A 22,039-nucleotide genomic window follows, 5' to 3' on the forward strand; every position below is an offset into this window, starting at 1 on the left:
ATTGTATCTTTCCAACTATAAACACGGGTACTCCTGCTTCTTCAAGTGTTTATGCCACTTTTTAGATGAAGTGAGCATGCTCTTGGTAAATGTTTTGTTTTATTATCAAGGAATACGCAAAATAGTGACGTTTCAAGATCTTTTAGCACCTCATGTTGTTTACACGAAAGAGGACATGACACCGGGGAGAGCTTCCCCTAAAAAGCCAGTTCTAATCTGAGCCTTCATCATCGTAATCGTAAGAAGAATTGTTTGGAGTGGTCGTTGTCGTTTCGGGTATAGGCAAGGTCGGTAGCGGAGGCATATCAGTTCTGTAATACCCACACTTGCTTCTGAAACATATCTGAAAATAAAACGAGGTTTCGAATTAGTAAATCAGCACGAGCTTTGTTTTTGAAAGCAGCGCAATGCCCGCTCATTAAAATTAGAAGAATGCAAAAGTCAATCTTTGTGAATAATAGATTATCGCTAAGCTTAAAAAAACGTCCGAAATGTCGAGGGAAACTACTTGAACAGTTTTTTCGTTATTTGAGCATTTTGTTGTTTTAACATTTCATCATTATAGCATCATACCGTTGTTCAGCGTGGAGTATTTTTCCGTTATAGGCTAAACTAATAGCCTAACGTTTGCAGGTTAGGCTAAAAAAATATGCGCTCTTTCTCAAATACTCGTCGCCGGAGAACATCGCAGTGCATTTGACGGACAGTGGATGCGCCCTGTTGTATGCGAACATCGTGATCATGAGGCGGTTTCATAAGAAAACACGTGAAATATTGAAAGGTTAGGTCATCAAAGCGCCTTCAGTGACCTTGTGTCACGAAACGCGCGCGCCCATGCAGTGCCGGAAACGGCCGTCAAATTCTCTGGAAGGGAGGGAGACCCCGCACCAAGGTCGTTCGCGCAACCAGATCTTTCTAGAAGCAGGGAGAAGGGAGAAGCGGAGCCCCCCCTTTCCAATAACCGCCAGGAACATCCTCGAATGTCTCGCGACGCCGACGCAACACAACAACACCACCGCGCCGTCTTCACCCTCACCTTCGACAAAGGAGAGAGTGTACCCCCGCTGAACTGCGTAAGTACGGACTTGCATGAAGGAGGATAACGCGCCAATACTATAAAAACGAGCCGTGGCTGCGTATGAGCAGCTCGAGGTTTGGACTGTCGCTAATTGCGAGTCGGAAGAAAGCGACTGCACCTCAGCTCATGGAAGTCTGCGAGACGTTTGGCGTCTGCAAGAGTGATTGTCACTGCCGCCGCTGGGCGAACGGACTGCAGTGCCCGGGCACCCAAGTGTTAAGAAGCCTCCGAGTCAAGCCCACAAGCCCTGCGAGACCTTCGTCGTCTGCGAGGGATCGTCGTTGCAACTACTGTACGGACTGACCGCCGTGTCCGGTGAACTCTTTCCGTATTCCTTTGATCCGTTTCCGAACCCCTTCGTAGTAATTGTGTAAAGTCTCGCTCGAAAATCGAGGCGCTTGTCGAGATGTTCTCTCGCGTCGGAGTTCCGAAGGAGTTGCTCAGTGACCGAGGCAGCAACTTCACCTCAGACCTCATGAAGGAAGTGGCTCGACTGCTCTCCGTCCGCCAGCTCCACACCACCCCTTACCACCCCATGGCTAACGGTCTGGTGGATAAATTTAACGGCACCCTCAAGCTGATGCTGAAGCGCATGTGTGCTGAGAGACCCCGAGACTGGGACCGCTACCTGGCCCCATTGCTTTTCGCTTACCGGGAGGTGCCCCAGACCAGCCTTGGGTTCTCGCCTTTCGAACTTTTGTACGGGCGCCATGTTAGGGGACCGCTTTTTTTCCTAAAAGAAGTGTGGACCAACCTCGACCTCGAAGAAGAGGCAAAGACGACGTACCAGCATGTCTTCGACCTCAGAAACCGACTGGAAGAAACCTGTCGACTGGCCCACCAAGAACTGGAGAAGGCGGGTGCCCGTTATGCAAAAATTTACAATCGAAAGGCGAAGGACCGCCAATTCCAGCCCGGCGACAAAGTCCTGATTCTCCTCCCAACCGATAACAACAAGCTACTTCTGCAGTGGAAGGGGCCCTTCGAGGTCGAGGCAAGGAAGGGGGACGTCGACTACTCGGTTGACACCCCCGGGGGACTCAAAGTCTTTCATGCGAACTTGCTAAAACGGTACGAGGAAAGGAAACGTGAGAGCCCGGAAAAGCAGTGCCAAGCGATCTGCGGAGTGTCCGACTGGAACGAGGAAAATGATATTCCGGTGCCGGAGTTCGTGAAAACCGAAGGGACCGAAGACGTAAAGCTAAACCCAAGGTTAACGACGGAGCAGACATCGGGAATCCAGGAAGCAATGGCCACTTACCACAAGATCTTCTCCAACGTGCCCGGCAAAACAAACTGGGTCGAGTGCCACCTCGAACTCACCACCGACACCCCAGTTCATGTCAAGCAGTATCCGCTACCATTCGCCACGCGGGAAAATGTCGAGAAAGAAGTGGACGAAATGCGGACACTAGGAATTATTGAAGAGGCTCACTCGCCGTACAACTCGCCCGTCCTTATTGTGCGAAGGCGGACCAAACGAACCGATTGGTTGTTGACTTCAGGAAACTGAACAGCATTCTGGTGGGTGATTCGGAACCCATGCCCCGGGCCAACACCGTGTTCGCGAACGTGGGAGAAGCGAAATACTTCTCGGAGGTTGACTTCGTGAAGGGATACGCAAATACCTCTCTCAATGGAGTCTAAGCCTAAGACGGCGTTTTCAACCACGACCGGACTCTACCAGTTTCGTTACATGCCTTTTGGCATCAAGACAGCGCCAGCCGTCTTCGCCAAACTCATGCGGCGAATTACTGAGGGCATCCCGGACGTCCATCATTACTACGACGACGTCCTTGTGGCCAGCAGGACATGGGAAGAGCACCTTGCCTCCTTGCGCCAGCTGTTCGCCCGGATTGAGGCAGCCGGACTGACGATACGACCGAGCAAATGCGAATTCGGCGCAGAAAGGATCGACTTCCTGGGGCATCGAATAGGGGACGGTAAGCTAGCACCGCTGGGAAAAACACTGGACAAAATCCAGGACGCACCGGCACCAAAGACCAAGCGCCAGGTGCGCGCCTTTCTCGGACTGACGGGCTACTACCGGGATTTCATCCCGCACTATGCCGACATCAGTGAGCCGCTCACCCAGCTAACCAAAAAGAAAGAAGGTAACAACGTTAAGTGGACCCCAGTCCACGAAAAGGCTTTCCAAGAACTTAAACAACGGATTGCCAGTCCTCTGGTTCTGCGTCTCCCGGATCTCTCGAAGACATTTATTCTGCGCACCGACGCGTCGGACACCGGCCTCGGTGCTGTGCTAATGCAAACACACCAGGGCACGCTACACCCGATAGCATATGCTAGCCGAAAACTACTGCCCAGAGAAACGGCGTATAGTACCATCGAGAAAGAATGCTTAGCCTTAGTTTGGGGCATCCAAAAGTTCAACGCCTTCTTGTACGGCGTACCCTTCATCGTGCAAACTGATCACCAGCCTCTTAGCTACCTTCAACGAGCGAAACAGCTGAACAGTCGCGTCCTGCGCTGGAGCCTACTGCTAGAAGAATATGAGTTCAGGGTAGAACACATCAAAGGTAGCAACAATGTTGGCGCCGATTACCTTAGCCGCCTATAAATGTGTTGAGATAAAAAAAAGGTGTTTTCTGTGCCGTCGCGAATTGTATCTGTTGTATTTTAAGATTGTGCCAAGTGCACATTAACTATTGTATAAGAATTTTTTTTTCCGGAAACCCTTTTGTGAGCGCCTGCGTGTGCGCACGATTTTGCGTGTGTTTTTGAATATTGTTCCACAATATTCTAAAATCAGGGGGCCGTGTCACAAAACGCGCGCGCCCATGCAGTGCCGGAAACGGCCGTCGAATTCTCTGGAAGGGAGGGAGACCCCGCACCAAGGGCGTTCGCGCAACCAGATCTTTCTAGAAGCAGGGAGAAGGGAGAAGCGGAGCCCCCCCTTTCCAATAACCGTCAGGAACATTCTCGAATGTCTCGCGACGCCGACGCAACACAACACCGTCACCGCGCCGTCTTCCCCCTCACCTTCGACAAAGGAGAGAGTGTACCCCCGGTGAACTGCGTTAGTACGGACTTGCATGGTGGAGGATAACGCGCCAATACTATAAAAACGAGCCGTGGCTTCGTGTGAGCAGCTCGAGGGTTGGACTGTCGCTAATTGTTAGTCGGAGGAAAGCGACTGCACCTCAGCCCACGGAAGTCTGCGAGACGTTTGGCGTCTGGAAGAGGGATCGTCGCTGCCGCCGCTGGGCGAACGGACTGCAGTGCCCGGGGACCCAAGTGTTAAGAAGCCTCTGAGTCAAGCCCACAAGCCCTGCGAGACCTTCGTCGTCTGCGAGGGATCGTCGCTGCAACTACTGGACGGACTGACCGCCGTGCCCGGTGAACTCTTTTCGTATTCCTTTGATCCGTTTCCGAACCCCTTCGTAGTAATTGTGTAAAGTCTCGCTCGAAAATTGTAACTCTCTCTCTGTGTATCTGTATTAGATGTGAGCTAAGATTGTAACCTCGTATCCGCCTTTATCTTGTTTATAAACTGTTGTTACGTTCATTGCATCCTTTCGGTCTCTGTCTCATTCTCTGCCTTGCGACCGGCGAAAGCTGGGCACCAAAACGACCCCCCCCCCCCCCCCTTTTTTGTCACGTTGCGCTCCGTGCGGTGTTCCTGCGGAAGCTGCCGCGTTCCGTCGGGCATTCCTTCCGCGAATAAACGGAACTAACCAAGCCGCACTCCGGTGCGCAGGGCACAGCGCATACCCCATAACAAGCGTGACACCTTGTCATCGAGGGAATTTCAGTACCTGAAATTTTTGCTGATTTTTTGTGTCCACAATTAGCGTTTTTTTTTTTTTTTTGCCCATTCTAGTATGAGATATTTATAATGTTTTATGAAGTACTATATTGAACAAATTAAAAGAATATGCTGCTGCAACATTTGCAACGATATTCCTTTGATTTATTATTTTTGTTCTCGTGTTTTTGTTTTGTTTTTTCCTTTTTTTTTATTAAAACGTCGACGAAGAATAGAGATTCTGTCCAGATTTCTACCCGTCCATTCTTTGCCTTTCACGCTTACGACATTTGGAGCAAAAACTTTATAAACTTGTTTTTCGTTTTTGATAAACATCAACTTGACTCAGTAAGTACCTGTACTCAAGGAAAGATATAAGAACAGAAAAGGAAGACAGAGAGGTTAACTGGAATCTTTCTTCCGTTTCACTACACTGTGCAAGGAGAGATGAATGGGGACATTAAAGTGGGGATTGAAAAAGGAGGAAAAAATGAAATGTATAAAAGTTACACAAGCCGTGACCACAATAGACCACGCCACTGTTTAGGAAAACCAAGGGTTATCGTCTATAACCAGGAGCCACGCCACTTTCCCTTAAGGGCACAGGGTAAGCCCTATACTCCCCATGTATTTGAGGCCATGTTGAGGAACATTTTTCTCGGTGACTATTAGGAGTATTCCTGTCATGTAAATATCATTTTGTTCGAAATATTGTGTTTTATCCACTGAACTAGAATTATTTGAACCAATCTAAAATAAGTTTTTTTTAAATATTTTTTTATTCTGGTACTGAAATTTTAGTTGTTTTCATCTATTAAAAACTTCGTAACTCAAAAACTGCTAGGTGCACGTTTTTAATTTTAGTTCAGTATTTTTGAACACCCTTGTATGTGGTAGGAATAAAAAATCAACACTCTATAATGTCAGGTTAAGGAAAAAATGGTACCTATGTACTAAAAAACACTGTTGTGAGATAATTGAGTTTAAAGTAAAAAAACTGGTAAATAACGAATTTCTATTGGCACCAACAGCCTTACAGTCATTTTTTCAATAGCCGCCAGCTTGAAAGGCACTGCTAAAATCATGTCTTCGCCTTTAGGCTTATCGCCTTGCTTGCCGGGCCTCTTTTGTGACCTGCCATGTCGCTTGGTTCGTAAAGTATATTCGAGTGACGTCAACGTCTCTCAGCCACTTGATGGCTTTCCAAACAGGGTTCCATCCACAAAACTTCAAAACATTGGCTTGTGCAATGCTGCCACCATTGAATAAAGGAACAGCATTCAATGGCGCCATTTTGTCGTTACGAAAACACAGACGCTTGAATGTACACACGGTACACACTTGGGAAAAACGTGCACAGCGTCTCGTCATTGTCTTGGTTGAAAAAAAGCTATGCAATAGTTGCGAAATAATTTTTTGAGATTATCTGTTACTGGACAAGCTTTTAGGTCTTGTGTTGATTTTGTTTTGTTGGAGAATTCATCGATAAACAAGGAGTGTATCCCAAAAGGAGGCGTGGTCACCTGCTACATTAAAGTGGGGATTGAAAAAGGAGGAAAAAATGAAATGTATAAAAGTTACACAAGCCGTGACCACAATAGACCACGCCACTGTTTAGGAAAACCAAGGGTTATCGTCTATAACCAGGAGCCACGCCACTTTCCCTTAAAAAAGGAGGCTTTGTGGCTCTTGCTTCTTTATGTGGCTCAACCAAGGGACCAAGAACCTTTGCCGCAGAAAAGGGCAGGCTATCAAGCAGGGCCGTAACCAGGGGGGGGGGGGGGGGGGGGGGGGGGGGGGGGGGATAGGGGGTTCTGACCCCCTTCCCGAAATTTTTTTCTGGGTACGGCCCTGGTCGGTGCACTTGCAGCCAGCCGATATTAATCTCCACCTCTGCGCACGCGCAGTGGCGCCGGTCGGCTACCGGATACCAAACCGGGACCGGTTCTCCGGTTTGCTGCAACTCTCCATTATATACCACCGATGCACATGATTCATAGGCGAAAATAAGACAATAGACACTTTCAAAATGGCCGCCGTTGTCCCCGAAACCCCCCCCCCCCCCCCCCCCCCCCCCCTGAAATTTTTTTCTGGGTACGGCCCTGCTATCAAGGTATGGCAATGTGCTTCTTACGGCGGAGCTGTTAAGGGCTAGTTTCCCCAGGATCGCGTCCCTTGCGAAGAAATAACACAAAACTTTGGTTGCCGCAGTCGCTCCCAGATGGCGGTAGCTGTCCAGAGTGTTGTGTTTAGCGGTTGACCGCTTGCCGCCGTCGCTCATAGAGCGCGGCACTTCTTCGGAGGGAGAAGAGCGGGAACGGAACGAGCGGCGATGTTCGCAGCAGCGCGAATGGTTTCGCAACCGTTGCGAGGCCGCTATCGCCTGAATTTCGGCTGCGTCGAGCGCTTCATACTTCCTTACGAAAGAAGAACAGATCGCTCGCCTGGAAAGCCACCGCCCCGAACAGAAGCTACAGCTCCGCTGCTCTTCTTTCTTCACCAGAATAGGAAAGCTGAACGTTTTTAGTTTTGCTTTTTTCTACATCGTAAACACCATAATCGCAAATGCTGTGCTGAATTGCTTCAAGTAGATAACAACTCGGACACTGGCGTTCTGGCTTGAGCTATGTGGTAAAGGAAGTGTTGTGTAAATGCTCAACCAAGTGTTAGTCAATGAATGACAGTCTCTCCGCCTTGGCATGTCACGATGAAAGCGAAATGATAGATTTCAATCTACGGCATAGAGGGGTGCGTACTGATGTGCAGCAGTATGCGATATATATATTGTTTTATTCAAGACGTGTTAATTGATAAACAAAGGCATTTTATTTTGGTAGTCTTGTACTTTGATACATGAAGTCAGGAAATGTTACCATTTTGCACCAGAATCTGCTTGGGCTTTATGAATTGCGATTGATCCCGGTGTTTTAGAAGATATTTTGCGGCTAAGCTTAATGGAACAACAAGTTGAACTATCAGAAGTCGTCGATCCATCGCCATAAACATTGATTACACAATATGTTGCATAAGTTAAGTTGCACAATCACAAATATTGGCGATTTTTTTCCTGATTACATCTATTTCACCCGTGACGTGTGGCACAGGAAGCCTTCATGGTGTCATATTCAAGTCTTGGATGGCGCAAGATCGTAAGGCAAAAAGGGTCTAATTTGGAACAGAGCTCTTGAGTCGCTAGATTGTTGCCGTTTAAAGTCAATATTAGCAAAAGGGCGATTGAAATCTTTTGTCATGTTTTTTTTTATTACAGTTCTTACTGTTTACAGCAATACTGGGGCTTTTATTAGTGTAGCATGAGCCTCTACCAGTGTGACCACAGTCCAAGTACAAGCCGGTAGTCCAATATAGCCAGGATGATATCGTGCTGTTATACTTTTCATTGTCTTGCCACCTGTTTGACGGGTGCATGTGAAGTATGGGAAGACAATACCGGAGCAAACCTATGTCAAAATTCGATATAGCCCCAGCAGAGCCCGGTCTGTCACGCCCCACGTAGTGCCACTAATAAGGCGAAGAAAGTAGAATAAATTTGTTAGTTTCTTTTTTAAGTAAGCAGTACACTGTGTTCATGTCAATCCCTCACCTGTTTATACTCCAAGTAACACATGTCTAGTTACATAGAGAATTTTTAGCAATATCGATCCATAATACGCCAAGTAAATGCGATAACAGCTGGTTTGAGTGGAAGAAATTCCAAGGTATCAGTGGAAAATGTATTTATGAAGCTTCTTCAAAGTAATTTCGACTCTAGCCTTCGCTTCTTCCCCAGTAAAGCCCGATACTTTTATCGAGATATAATACGAATACATTGGCGCATCAACGTTGGAGCGTAACACTCGGGCAGAATAATTCTAATGATATTAAATAGTGTTACGCTTAACACGCCTCCCTAAGGAACACCTCAGGTGTCGTAGTGACCGACTGTTTCATCTTCTTTTGTTGTTATAAAGAAGGCAGGTTTGGAAATAGAACTTTTTACCTATGCGCAGAAATGACCTCTTACATCAACTTCCCGAAGCGCTTGAAAGATAGCATCCCGTGTGACACGATTGAATGTTCCCTTCACGTCCAGGAAAGCGGCGATCGTAATTTGTACTGGCGTTCGTTCCTGTTCTATGAAAAAGGAGGGTCAATGAAAGAATTTATTGAGCTGAGGCCTCTGCGGAAACCATAAAATATATTCGTGTACGCATTTCGTTGGCAGCTATACTGGTTTTAGTGAAGAAACAATTCTTGCCCATTTCCAGGCGTTGGTTAGTTCTCCATCTGTCCAAGACTGAAAGAATGAATCAACCATTTCCTAAGATCTGCACCCATGTGAATGTAAAAGGCATATATTATGCTATCCGGACCGGAACAGGATTTGAATTTATGAATATAAGATCTGTTTCTTGTTCCACTATTGTGAATAAATCGACCAAGCTCATTTTATAAGGTGTAGGTTCATTACTCCTATATATTCTGCGGGACCTCTGTATTTATTTTTACCATCCTGCTTGGTCCGACTGTGGTCTGCAGTGTGTAATAATAAATATTTGTTTGCTGGGTCGTGTTCCACCTGAAAAGGATGGAGAATTTATAAGCAATAGATTTGCAGAGCGTTGTTCATTGATAACGAAAGTGCCCTGAATAGGTGTTATTGTTGGGGAGTTGTATTAAGTCCCCTCAAGATCTTCCGAATTGTGCTAAGTGGTTTTCGGAGATTGACTTATGCGCAAAATTCTGGTTCTCGATGTTGGCCACCCTTATCTAAATGATTACTTTTTTTTTTTTCAGCACCCTTCTCGCCACACGGACATCTTCTGTTAGTTTAGATCGGGGATGGCCAGGGTGACCCGGCCTAAGAGCCGCAAACAAAACCACGAAATTTCAAAGAGCCGCGGAGGGGGGCGGGGGGCGGGGGGGGGGGGGGGGGGGCAAACTTTTGTCCAGAGCAATAAACGAATTTCAAACTACTTTCAATCCATCCGAGTCAAAAGCAGGGGGAGCCGCGTTTTACCACGTGAAGAGCAGCATGCGGCTCGCGAGCCGCAGCTTGGCCGCCCCTGGTTTAGATCGTCTTGCACGTCTCTCCACCTGTCGTCGTATTGTGCAGAAACGTTTTATACTCGTATCAATTACTGTTTGATTATTTTGAAAATTTGGAACTGTGCGTGAATAATTTTGCAGAGCAGATAATGACATGTTCCAAATCGGGAGAATTAGTTATTTGTTTCCCATTCTATATCGTCTCTTCAAATTCCCGTCAATGCATCGGTAAGAATATGGTTTTTTTTTGCATAATTTGTGGAATATTGCAAAAGTGGGAATATAGTCAGTTCCACGCATTTACACATCTGTGAACCACGTGGCATGCGATGCCAAACTCGATTACACAAACGTTAGGTAAAGGCAACTGCTGCTACTGGTTCTATACATATATGTGTTATTTCCAGTACTTAAGAGGAATAGTTTATTAATATTTCCTCCCTGTATGATGACAGCAAGTCACCTTCCGCGATGATTGGTTCGAACACTGCCCCATAGGTGGCGACGGACATTAAAATTGCAGTTCTGAGGTAGAGGAGGGGGGACTATAGAAAGAACGTTTTCTAGGCGTCCTCTATCAATTTTGAATTCGGCGATATTTATATGCTGCAATTATCTGGAAAGAGGGCTGGATCTGACGAGCAGAAAGCTCGCGCTGAAGGGGCTGCTTTTAGCCTCCGCATAAGGGTGAACCAGGGTGTCTTCATGAGCGCTTTGCTGATGGTGGAGACATCTGGCCATTTTGTCCTACACTTTTATTTTTCTTTTTTGTTCAGAAGCGCGTGAAAGAACGTGTTCATGCACGCGTTTGTGGCGCTGACTGTGCTAAGGCAACATTTTGTTTTCGTCGATTTCTTTGTATTTTACCCGTGAGCGCGTACCGTCGGCATCGGGTACTATAAAAGGTGGCATCACCCTGAACAGAAGGACATTGAGGCACCCTAGGGTGAACAGAATATAAGCATTCTACATATGCGTGACGCCGCCATAACTGTAGTTCAGAGGAGGCAAGTGCAAGTGCACGAGGCACCTCGTGCTATCCCGTGCACTGCTCGCGCAGACCGAAACCGAGGTTGTCGCGCGTGCACAAGGACTGTCTCCACTGGTCTCCACGATGCATGCCGGCGGCGGTGGCGACGCACTGGGGTACGTCAATGTCCTGCGGCTTCGGGTGATTACATTATTTGTAGTACCTGACGCCGACAGCAGGCGCTCACAGGAAGAATACAATAAAATAGAAAGGAATCGTTGAATTCAATATGCCACCGTAGCACATTCAACGCCAAGAGCGCGTGCCGGGACAGCTTCTTACACGCGCTACTGAACAAAAAAAAAAGAAAATAAACCATTCGAAAAAAAATGGTCAGGTGTCACCACCCTAAGCCAACGTTACTAAAGCACACAGTTGGGAAACTCACGATCAAACCTGGACCGCTGGCGTCCGCAGATACCAAACTGGATACGATAACAGTGCCACAATTTAGAGACGAGTCAAAACATGAAAGTTGACTTATATAGCTACAGCGAAATGGCACTCTGAAATGGCTCCACCGGTTCTTAGGCAACCTGAAGTGAGCCAATACCTGCAAGTGCAGTTCCCAGAGTGGCCCCTGAGGGAGAAATGGTGCTGTTGTAATCGCCTTTAGATTGGTTCTCCAGTAATGATGGGAGCCACTTTTACAAAGCAGGCTCTATGGCAGTTTCCCAACTGTGTTGTTCTATTAACGTTGGCCTAAGGAAAGCGCACATGAAGGCACCCTAGTTTCACCGTTACTTGTAGATTCCCTCAGTTGTGGAACTCCCGAGTTAACGGGGTATACCAACGAGGTAGAGGAGCTTAGAGCTATAAACCAGGGTTCCAGTCTGCACTAGAAAGTGACCCCCATAAGGCGGCTGCCATCGTACGCAAATTTGACCACTGGTCACATGACCAAACCTAATACGTGACGTCACAGGAGAGATGGCAGCCCCCATGCAGCGGCTGGCCCCAGCTGGGCCGGAGCTTGTCGGATGCTTTGTTGGTTGTCGTTCGTCTCCGCGGGTTGATTTCAGACGCGGACGCCGTGATATGAGGCCGGTCGAAAGCGACTTCAGAGTTCAGCGTGGTGTCTGACGTAGGTATAGCGTGAAAATACGGAGGAACGGTGTGCATTTCGCCGGTGACCGACGGGGATATTGCCACGGAAGAGACAATCTGCCCTACGTTGCTCGGACCTCGGATTGAATCGGATACCGCTAGGATAAAATTTAAGGCGATGTTTCTGTGCGCCCGTTGACCATCGGGATCTTCGAAGTTTGCAGTCAAGTGTGTGCAATATATTTGGATACACAGTTTAGCGAGGGAAATTGCGTGAGTCGTGCTTGGCAGAGTACAATCGTGGTGCAGCTTCGTTCAAATGACCGAAGGCTCACTTTGGTTGTGTGGCACACCGGAGAGCTGCCTTGAAGCTGGTAGTTCCCGTGCCGCAATAAATGATGCCGTGCTGCTTCCCAAATTGTTCCAGCGAAGACGTGCACTTCCCCGGAGCACAGGTGTGCGGCGCACCGAAGAGCTTCCTTCAAGCTGGTAGTTCCTGTGCCATGCTTTAGGTGATGCTGTGCTCCGTCCCAAATTGTTCCGGCGTAGACGTGCACGTTCACGGAGCACAGGTGTTGCAGTTGGTATTGATTCCGCTGGTCTGTCGCACGCTTCGTTGACACAGAAGTTTCATCAACACGGAAATTTCAAGCCGTATGGACATTTCATGGCGCGTGTTAGCTACCGAGTCCACCCGTTCACGACGCTTTGCGACGACAGTCTGCAGCGGCTCAGTACCAGAAAAGCGGTCCCACATCCATTTTAGTTCAGTTCGCCCACGGCAGTCACCAAACCCCGAGGGAGAGAATTTATTCGGACAGAATGCCACTAAAGCAGTGCAGCTTCTTTAGTGGTCAGGGTATTCTCTCTTCTGTCAGTTTTGTTATATTGTCACGGACGCTTGCTCCAGTCCTATCTTCTATCAATATTTACTATACTGAAAAGTTCCATGCCATGCTCAGCTGTCTTCCGATGTTCTGGTGGAGGTGCTGGGTACATTACCCATAGCCCTTCACTCTGTGTGCACCTTGGTGACTCCTCAGTCGAGTTCCCCGATAACGGAACACGGGTAGCGGACTATCCCGCGTCTTGGGCCCCGGCAAGACGTGAACCAAGTCCTACCCCGAGCCAAGCAGAAAGTCCGCAAGACGAGCAAGTACCACAAGGACGAACCTCCAAAATACACCACGAAGAACCTAAAATCCAAGTCGGTCGCCGCTACCGACAGGAACCACTGAAATTCGGTCTTTTACCGGAAAAAAACCGAAGCTGACTAAGGCAACAATGACAAACCTGTAGAAGCAAACCGCGTCCACTCCCATCATTGTTTGTATGCCCGTCGAACCTCACACTCCGACCACCTTTCACGCATGGTATATTAAGACATCGAGGGCTGGATTGAACAAGATGACCGTGTTGCCCGCCACAGTGGGTGTACAGACAACCAGCACCTGCAGAACCTATACTTCTCGTGGAAGAAACTGCGAGGCACTGGTTTGAGAACCACGAACCCTCTTCAGCGTCATGGGAAGTTTGCAAGATCGAGCTGAAGTGCACGTTCATCAGCCAACATTGACGAGAGAGAGCCGAATTTCTGATTCTGTCCAGGACACGGCCCCAACAAGAGCGTCGCTGCCTTCGTGGAAGATGTTTTGCGCCTGATCGAGCACCCACGCCAACTCTGGTGCTACAGAAGATGAGAAGCTAAGAATCCCATGCCCCTCATGTGAAGGACAGCACCTTCGGCAGCCTTGTCCGCAACCCCACGGCAACAGTCGAAGGGTTCATATCACCGAGGCTTCCAACATTGAATGTACACTGAAGGCCTGAGCCTGTCACTATCAACAACTCCCCAGCGTCTCGACACTCGAGTCATCGAGCTGCAACTTCGACGCCAGACTCCCAGGTATCCGCAACATCATCCACATTAACCATGTTGAATTAACCTAAGACTGGGGTAGAGAAGAACCATCAAAACGTAGAAGTGACAGAAAATAGACAGGACGACCAGCTCGCCTGCACCCTTACGATTTTTTCTATCATCCACATTGTTCGGGAGGAGATCAGGAAGCTACTTTCTGCCATCAGTTGCCCAGCTTTTATTTTGATTGCCGAGATTGTTTCGGAACAAGTTCGACAGGCATTTCAACTGAAGACTTCTTCAAGCAAAGCGGCATCTGACGAACCGAGGGCGACTTATGCCACAAAGTCACAACGTCCACCACCCACTACCGGTTAGTATTCAATCCCAATTCAACGATACACCCCAACGCTGAAGCATTCCCGACATCGGAAAAAAACCAGTTTAGGTTCTCGCTGTAAAAAGTACAGCGAGAACCTAACCTAAATGGTCGGCCGAAAACCACTCTGCTACCTCTGCATGAGGCCGACCATGTCTACTGGAGGTGCCCGTCCCGTGCGAAACGGCGCCGTGTTGTTTGAAGACCGGTGGCGTCGCTGCATTTCCACAGGAGCTAAGTCTTTTTCTTTCTTTACTTTTTTTCCTCGGGTAAATTCGCTCTTTGCAAATTTTACAAAAAAAACAAACAAAAAAACGCACCATCTGTGGGCAACGCTGCACAACGTCGTAGAGTGATAGGTTAAGAAACCGAATTTTCCGGTCGATTTAAAGAGCCTGGCGTCTCCTTGAATCACCCTGTAGATTGTCGTTTCATAACTGTGTGTTCCAAAGATTACAGTAGTACGCCATGTAGACGCCGTGATTAAAAACGTACGCATTCCATAGAACACACTGCAGTTACCATAGCAGCCGTCCGGCGCGTCGAACGATGGGAGGCGAGTCGTGATGAGTGAAGGGCTATACTCGTGCAAGCGGCGTCTATGAGCAGTTCCGTAACTGAGCTAATCTAATAACGTTGTCTAGTTCTCCACGAGCGCGCACATCACTTTTCTACCTGCGACAAACGGCAAGACGCATCATCTTCGCCGCCAGTAACAAGTGCGACGCATGCATACAGCGACACTAAGACGCACGCGTCTGCAGGTTTGCGCCGTACTCCTGTCAAGATTCAGCTCGTTTTCTGCTTAGGGCGGCTCAGGGATCCAGTGTCGATGACGTAATCCGCAGGTCCGTTTTCTAGTGGTATTGGATAGATGCATACGGCTCAAACAATTTAATGGGGCGGCGGCTAGCGCCACCCAGCTGAAGTTTTTAAGTTCAACAATTAACTCCGACCTTTTTTATAAGCTAATAAAATTTTACGAAAATTTTTTTTTCGCCTCTACACAGCAACTGTAGCCTTCTAGCGGGCACTGCGCGGTACTCATACCCCCATCTTTACTGCACAAAAATCGTGTATAAAAATGAATGTCAAAGCTAGGGTTCCTTCATGTGGGCTTTGGTCAGGATGAATACATCTCACCTTTTCATTCAAAACGCTTTTGTTTGTTTTCTGTTCCTGAGTGCCTGAAAGTGAATATCCTCGAACCAACTCTTAGCATTTTGCATCGGTCTTTATTTTTGGTTTCGCTTTTTTTGTTTTTCCAGAGCACGCGAAAGCGCGTCTCCAGGCCCAAGCTCTTGGCATTTTGTTATCAATTTATTATTTCTATATTTCTATAGAGTGCGTGCTGTCGGCATCGGAATCATTTCACTATAGGGTCTATTCACTGGACGCCATATTTGTGGGTGCTGTTTAGAGCGCATGCTCAGAATGAGCTCACATTAATAGACTGCTAAGACCGGCAACCTTGACGGTGTGGAGTGCACGTTCCAAAATAACTGTGGAAGTTCGCCATCAGCACGCGCTCAGCAATCTCGCACACAGCTATGGCCGCCAGTGAATACACGCCATAAATGTGAGCGTAGCAGAAGCTACAAGTGCGAGCTGCTTTCGACGTCCCTTCCAAGCACGCGCGCTCGTGCACTACTAACACTCTTCCGGGCCACATGCTCGCGCGTGTAGTACTAGCTGTGTCTGGACTTGATTGATTGATTGATTTATACCTATTTGAATCAAGAGAACCGCGGCGCCACAGAAAGACAAGTTGCCCATTTCGTGAACGCCTGCGGCACCACTTCTGATGATGATGAAATGCTATTGTACATATAAATATTTGGGTGATGATGATAATGATTATGATGATATGCGAGATGAATATGAAGATGATGGTATGAAAAAGAGGGCGAAGAGCGTTATGCCTAGCAGCGATCATCGCAACGGTGATCTTCGCGGAGCAGCCATGGGTTGCTGCGTTCTAGCAGGCAGGTCTCGGGCACCTGGCTACAGCTCCCTGCGTGGCTAGCTTCCAGATGAGCCGACCAAATCTCCAAAGATTCAGAGAGTCCAGCACCCTCGTGGTGGGGATCCAGGGGGCCTATGTTGTGTGTTTGCACGGCGACTAGAGAGAAGGAAGTGATGTCAACGACACAACAAACGCGGATTGAATGTTGGCAGCAGAAAACAAAGAAAAAGTGGGCATTGCTTTCTCTGCGGAAATTTGTCATCAGCGACTCTCACCAATCAATATCGAGTCTGTGTTTGCTGCGCTGTTGACGCCACTTCCTTCTGCGTAGTCGCCGTGGGAGTCCAAAAAGCGCAACATAGGGCCCCTGGGGTTGGCCGGCCGGCGGTCTTCGCAAAAGCGGGCCTTGAAGTCTGTCAGCTTGCGGTCGTGCTTGTAACTGAACAGTGTGAGCACCCTGTCGATCGAAGACATGGTGCTCTCTCACTGTGTAAGAACACGTCTTACGTCACAAAACCGCACGATTCGAGGAGTACACTCTCAACAAAAGGGTTGTCGTGGGGTACTAGCTTCGGGGTAGTCAGAAGCCGTCACAGATATCGCTACCCCACCTTCGTTATACTGACAACCCCACGGGTAATCACACGGCACGCAATCAACAGGTTGCCAAAGTGAGCACCCCCAAAAGAAACATGGCGGCTGGCAAGCGACAGTGGAGCAGTACGAGTAAGGCCTGGCGAGCTGGATTGCTTTTTGCTAAAATACGATTCTCAAGTGCGTGCGCCCGTTCGCGGCCTTCCGTGCGCACTGAAGCACTCCAAAACGCGCCTCAATCACGGACACCGCACGTATTACGAGTAGAGGCGACGATGTGAAAGGAAGGGGGAAGGGGGGGCATTTGAGGGGGTTGTCCGCGACTGCTTTCGCGCGGCCGGCTGCATTTACTTCGCGACCAGAAAACATTCAAGAAAGGAATCGTATAGCGACAAATGGAATGATATCTTTATTGAACAGAGCGTCTCCTTGCTGTGCTTGCCGCAAGTGATCGGGCGGTTTCGGTTGACAGCGGCGAGGCGAAGCATCACCGATTTAAGCGGCGTCGGTTCCGATCGTTCAATGCTCCTGCTCACCAGCTAGCATTCGTTATCCACTTCCAAGTCCCTGGTAATCCTCACCGCGTTTGTGCACGCACTTCGCGCTATTCACCGCACGGAACACCCATTCAACTGGCTATGAGACTGATCCCACTGCGACGAGAGGCTGAGGAGAACCGAACCCTTTGGGGCTGCCCCGTCAGCTCCGTAGAGCCATGGAACGCCTCCATGTTTTTCACTCAAATAAGTAGACACATAAACGCGCGACTCCTTGAATTGGGCGGCGCCACGCGCCACCTAAACGGACAGGGCTCAAACTAGAAAAAAACGAAACCAACAGTCTGTGTTCAGCGCTTCGCCAGGCATTCACGTATGTACATATTCTACTACACACTTCACACATACCCGACATACAGACACCATAGCATTCTACACAGGAACGCGTTCAGACACAGCACAAGGTATTATACGAGACATTGACACTCTACATTCCTATACACACGTCTAGTCGACACTGCCACCTTATATACTGCTGTATTTTCTGTGACCGATTAGGATGGTGACCACTATCATATTTTGCATAAATACGAAAAGACTGTGCAAGGTTTACGCGTATATATTATTTTCCTCTACTGCCCTTAGGAAAGCGCTCGTATCTCTAATGTAATCCATTGCAAAAGTGAACTGCAGGTTATGAATAAATTTGAATAGTTGCTACACGTCACGTTTTGATCAGTTTCGTTTTCTCGCTAGCCTAAGTATACAGAAGCCTGTTTAATTAATTGTATTAATTATTGAAAACAAATTCTGCAATCACAACTTTCTGAACACGCTGATGCATTTTCTTTTCTCTTTTTACATATCCGAATGACTTCAGCGGCGGTTGAGTAAATGTTGAGTACACTGAGCGCGCGCAGGTGATTCTAGCGAAGCCCGTCCGCCGGTCCTCCCCGAAGCGGTTTCAGTTTTCTTCTTTTCGCTACAATTGTTTCTGGTCAAGCGTGTGTCTTTCAAATATGCGTTCTATGCGCTCGCGCTCGCGCCAAGACGACAGTGCAGAATTGCCGCTTTCGGGCCCGTGCCTTCACCTGCAACGAACGCGAAATACGTAGGCTAAATTATGTAAAGCCTGGTTCAGACAGTGGCGTTTGACTGCGTCTGACCGCGTTGCGGCAGCGAGAAACCAGGGCATCCCTGCTGCTTACATCGCGTGCGAAGATGATTCCTTGAATTGGATTCCACGCTTCATACGAAGCACAGTCGTGCCGGTGAGTCGCTTTCGGTTCTCGACGCAAAGCTGTCAAACTCATTCAAACGCAAGTGTCTGAACCGGCCTTACCGCTCATTCACACTGGAAGCGGATCCGCGTTTGCAAAGCGGTTGCGAACGCGGTTGTATAAATATCCAGTACGATTGCACGCGCACTCCATGACATCAAGTGCGCGTGCAATTGGACTGGGTCTTTATACAACCGCGCTCACAACCGCTTTGCGAATGCGGATCCGCTTCCAGTGTGAATGAGCTGTTGAGCATCAAAGAACGCCGAGAACATAGTTCTCTGCGCAGCACCTGCTGTCGTCTCCAGCAATACTTTTTCTAAAAAAAAAAAAAAAAAATCTAAAACAAATAGCACGTATGTGTTTGTCAATGCCTTATTTTTGGAAATTTACTTGGAATCTTTTATATAGATAAAAGGAACGCGTGCTGGAAGGCCTGAAATCCTAGTCCCTTTCGAAGTACTCCGCCTTGGATGACACATACTTGTTTGAGCATTTTTTTTTATCGAGAATGCTCGATGAAATCATGTATACCGAGACATGCGAATCATGTATCCCGAGACAGAAAAATAGTGAAATACACGAACATGATCGCAGATATCTGTGTAGGTTCGTCCCGTCCGGCCTGAGTCGTGGTGTGCAATGCTTCATACTTCACTGCACTTGCAAGCAAAAAAATTGGGTACGACAGGAGCGCAAGTTCGGCGGAACGGGCGGAACCGAGGAGGCCACTTGCAACTGAACTGCACGCAGAACTAACCGATCACACCTTTATTGAGAGCACGCTCTTTACTGAACCGCACAATAAAAGACGACAAGAGTATCTCGTCCGACGAACATTCAAGTCAACTCACGCCTGTGCGTAGCTTTCTGTGCTTTTCTAGAGATTTGGTTAAATTCCTCGAGCACGACGCCAGCTGCCAGCTGTTGTTTACTGTTGTACATCGTAAAACCCGCGACGGAACCAAAAAGGACAACCGCGATACTTTTTATCTGCCTCGGGTTTTAGTAGGTGCGTACCAATGTTGCCTGTACTTGTTTGTTTTCTGCCAGTTTAGGCGAAATGAGCCACACGCTTGTTTTGAGCGGTTTAAATTTAAATAAATAATAACGAACGCACAAAGAAAACAAGTTTTAAGTACTTTTTTTTGATTTTTGAAGTGACTTTTACTATTAAACGACTGCATGCACTTGAATGTTCAATTCAAGAGTTTATAAAACGTGACTACCCCATGCTTGTTACCTTCCAACAGGGTGCTAACTCTCAATGGCTCGAGCCCAGTGGGTCGTTAGGTAAGCCTGTGGGGTAGTTACAGCCGTCAAAACGCACGATGACTAGGGGGGGTGCTCACTTTTTCTTAGAGTGTACCGTCGTTATGGGCACGCTTCGAGTGCGTGTCAGCACTCCCACTACCTCAACAGGAGAGGTAATCACTCCGATTGCCTTGAGAGGAGAAATAATTACTCCGACTGCCAGGAGTGCGAAAGCTGAGCTGAGATCATCGACACAATTTCGACCCAGGAACCACAGCCCGTCAGCCTTAATTTGATGACAACTACCGCTGGGCCAATTGACCTTTTGCGAAATCCCCTAAGCGCCCCAGCCCGCGCGCGAGGGATTGTGGCAGAGACTGTCCCTGACCTGGCCGCTCTGCCTTGAGATCGCATTGCCTTGTCGCTTGTCTCCTCTTGATACACTGTTTTTTGATTCCATTACATATTTTCATATATTCCAGTGTATGTGCTATTGCTTCTAAGTGTTCCTATTCTCTTCTGCACTCGATATTTCTTGCATGTATACAGTTTTCTAGTCCTTATTTTGCCTTTTGCTACAGGAGTGCCGACGGACAACACGCCGCTTCTGGCGTCGTTCCCCGGGTGAGTACTACAGTTGCTACCGATTCCTATCGCTCTGTTGACTGTTCATTTTGGTTCATTTGACCCGCGTGCAGTCGAGAGGAGCCGTTTATGAACACCCGCGTACAAGTCATAGGGGTAGGCAGAGCTATGAATCAACAATCGCGACGCGAGAGCCGAGTGCGCTGTGATTTGGCCGCCCGCGCTCGCTCCGTTGACTCGCATTGTAGCGTATGACTTCGAGTGCCGCTTACTTGACCAAGATACAGCACGCCGCTTTGTCGCCGCGAACCATTTCTCCGAATGTTTCAAAGCTGAGGCATATACAATGCTGCGGCGCCTGACAACTGCGCGCTGCGGCGCGATCCCTTTGCAAACGCCTACACTCTAAAAAAGGTCTGTGCGTCTACTTAACGCACACAATTCGGAGAGCCACTCACGGGGGCAGCTCAGCGAATGACGATGCGGAAACATACGTTTAGACCAATAAACGCACTCTGAGTTGTGACATTAAGCAATGGAAGCGTGACGTTTCGCATTGCTTAATATCACAACTCCGACTGCGTTTTTTGGTCCAAACGTATGTTTCAGCATCGTCATTCGTTGAGCTGCCTCCGTAAGTTACGGCGATTGGCTCTCAGAGTGGTGTGCGTGAAAGTAGACGCACATACTTTTGTAAGAGTGTACGGCTCAATGTCGCGGCTTGAATGCGCCTATGGCATGCCTTCGTAATATATCTGTTAAGCGGTTGTGAGCTGCCAACGCCCTTTTTCAAGTGCAGAGATGTGTTGCCGCGAATCATTTGTTCGAATGTCTGTGAAGCCGTAACACCGTTCGTCGTATCCAACGTTGTGGTGCCTGACAAACTGCCCGCAGCGGCGCAAGCCCTTCGCAAGCGCCGGTGGCCCAGCGTCGCCGCTTGTATGCGCTTTTGGTATGCCTTCTTAATCTATCTGCTAAGCGGTTCTCAGCTGCAAACTCCCTTTTTCAAGTGCAGAGATGTGCTGTCATCCAGGCAGTCATCTTGAAACTCGTAATTCCTTCGATCATTTTATTTCTCTAGTCAAGATGTCAGCTCAAAGTATTTTATTTCTTTAGGTCACCTTCTGCAGCAACATGCCCGCATGGTACAGTTTGCTGTGTGCCAGGCTGTTTAAACAATACTGCCAGCGCACAGCATGTTTCCTGGCACCACTTTTTAAAAGACAGCGTCCTGCGAAACGTTTGGGTGAAGACAACTGGGTGCAGTTGTTAGGCGCCGCAGCGTTGGATATGCCGAACAGTATTACGGTTTCGCAGGCATTTGGACAAATGATTCGCGACTGAAAAGCGGCGGACTGTATCTTAATCATGTAAGCGGCACTCGAAGGCACACGCTACAGTGAGAGTCAACGAAGCGAGCGCGGGCGGCTAAATCGTACCGCACTCGTCCAATCGGCTCTCGCGTCGCGATTGTCGATTCAGAGCTCTTCCAACCCCTATGACATGTACGCGGGTGTTCATAAACGGCTCCTCTCGACTGCACGCGAGTCAAATGAACCAAAATTAACAGCTAACAGCGCGATAGGAATCGGTAGTAACGGTAGTACTCACCCGGTGAACGACGCTCGAAACGGCGTGTTTTCCGTCAGCACT

General features: G+C 48.2%; 1 protein-coding gene across 1 annotated transcript in view; it reads right to left on the reverse strand.

The window, feature by feature from the left end:
* Positions 1–211: 211 nt before the first annotated feature.
* Positions 212–22,039, reverse strand: part of LOC115332391 (venom metalloproteinase antarease-like TtrivMP_A) — a 143,835-nt gene continuing 122,007 nt past the window's right edge. Inside the window, exon 14 of the mRNA XM_040218941.1 lies at positions 212–343. Coding sequence (XP_040074875.1) covers positions 212–343 — 132 coding nt within the window. The remainder of the gene's footprint in view (positions 344–22,039) is intronic.

The sequence above is a fragment of the Ixodes scapularis genome, unplaced genomic scaffold, assembly GCF_016920785.2.
Source record: "Ixodes scapularis isolate PalLabHiFi unplaced genomic scaffold, ASM1692078v2 PGA_scaffold4__175_contigs__length_147842914, whole genome shotgun sequence".
Lineage (NCBI taxonomy): Eukaryota > Metazoa > Arthropoda > Arachnida > Ixodida > Ixodidae > Ixodes > Ixodes scapularis.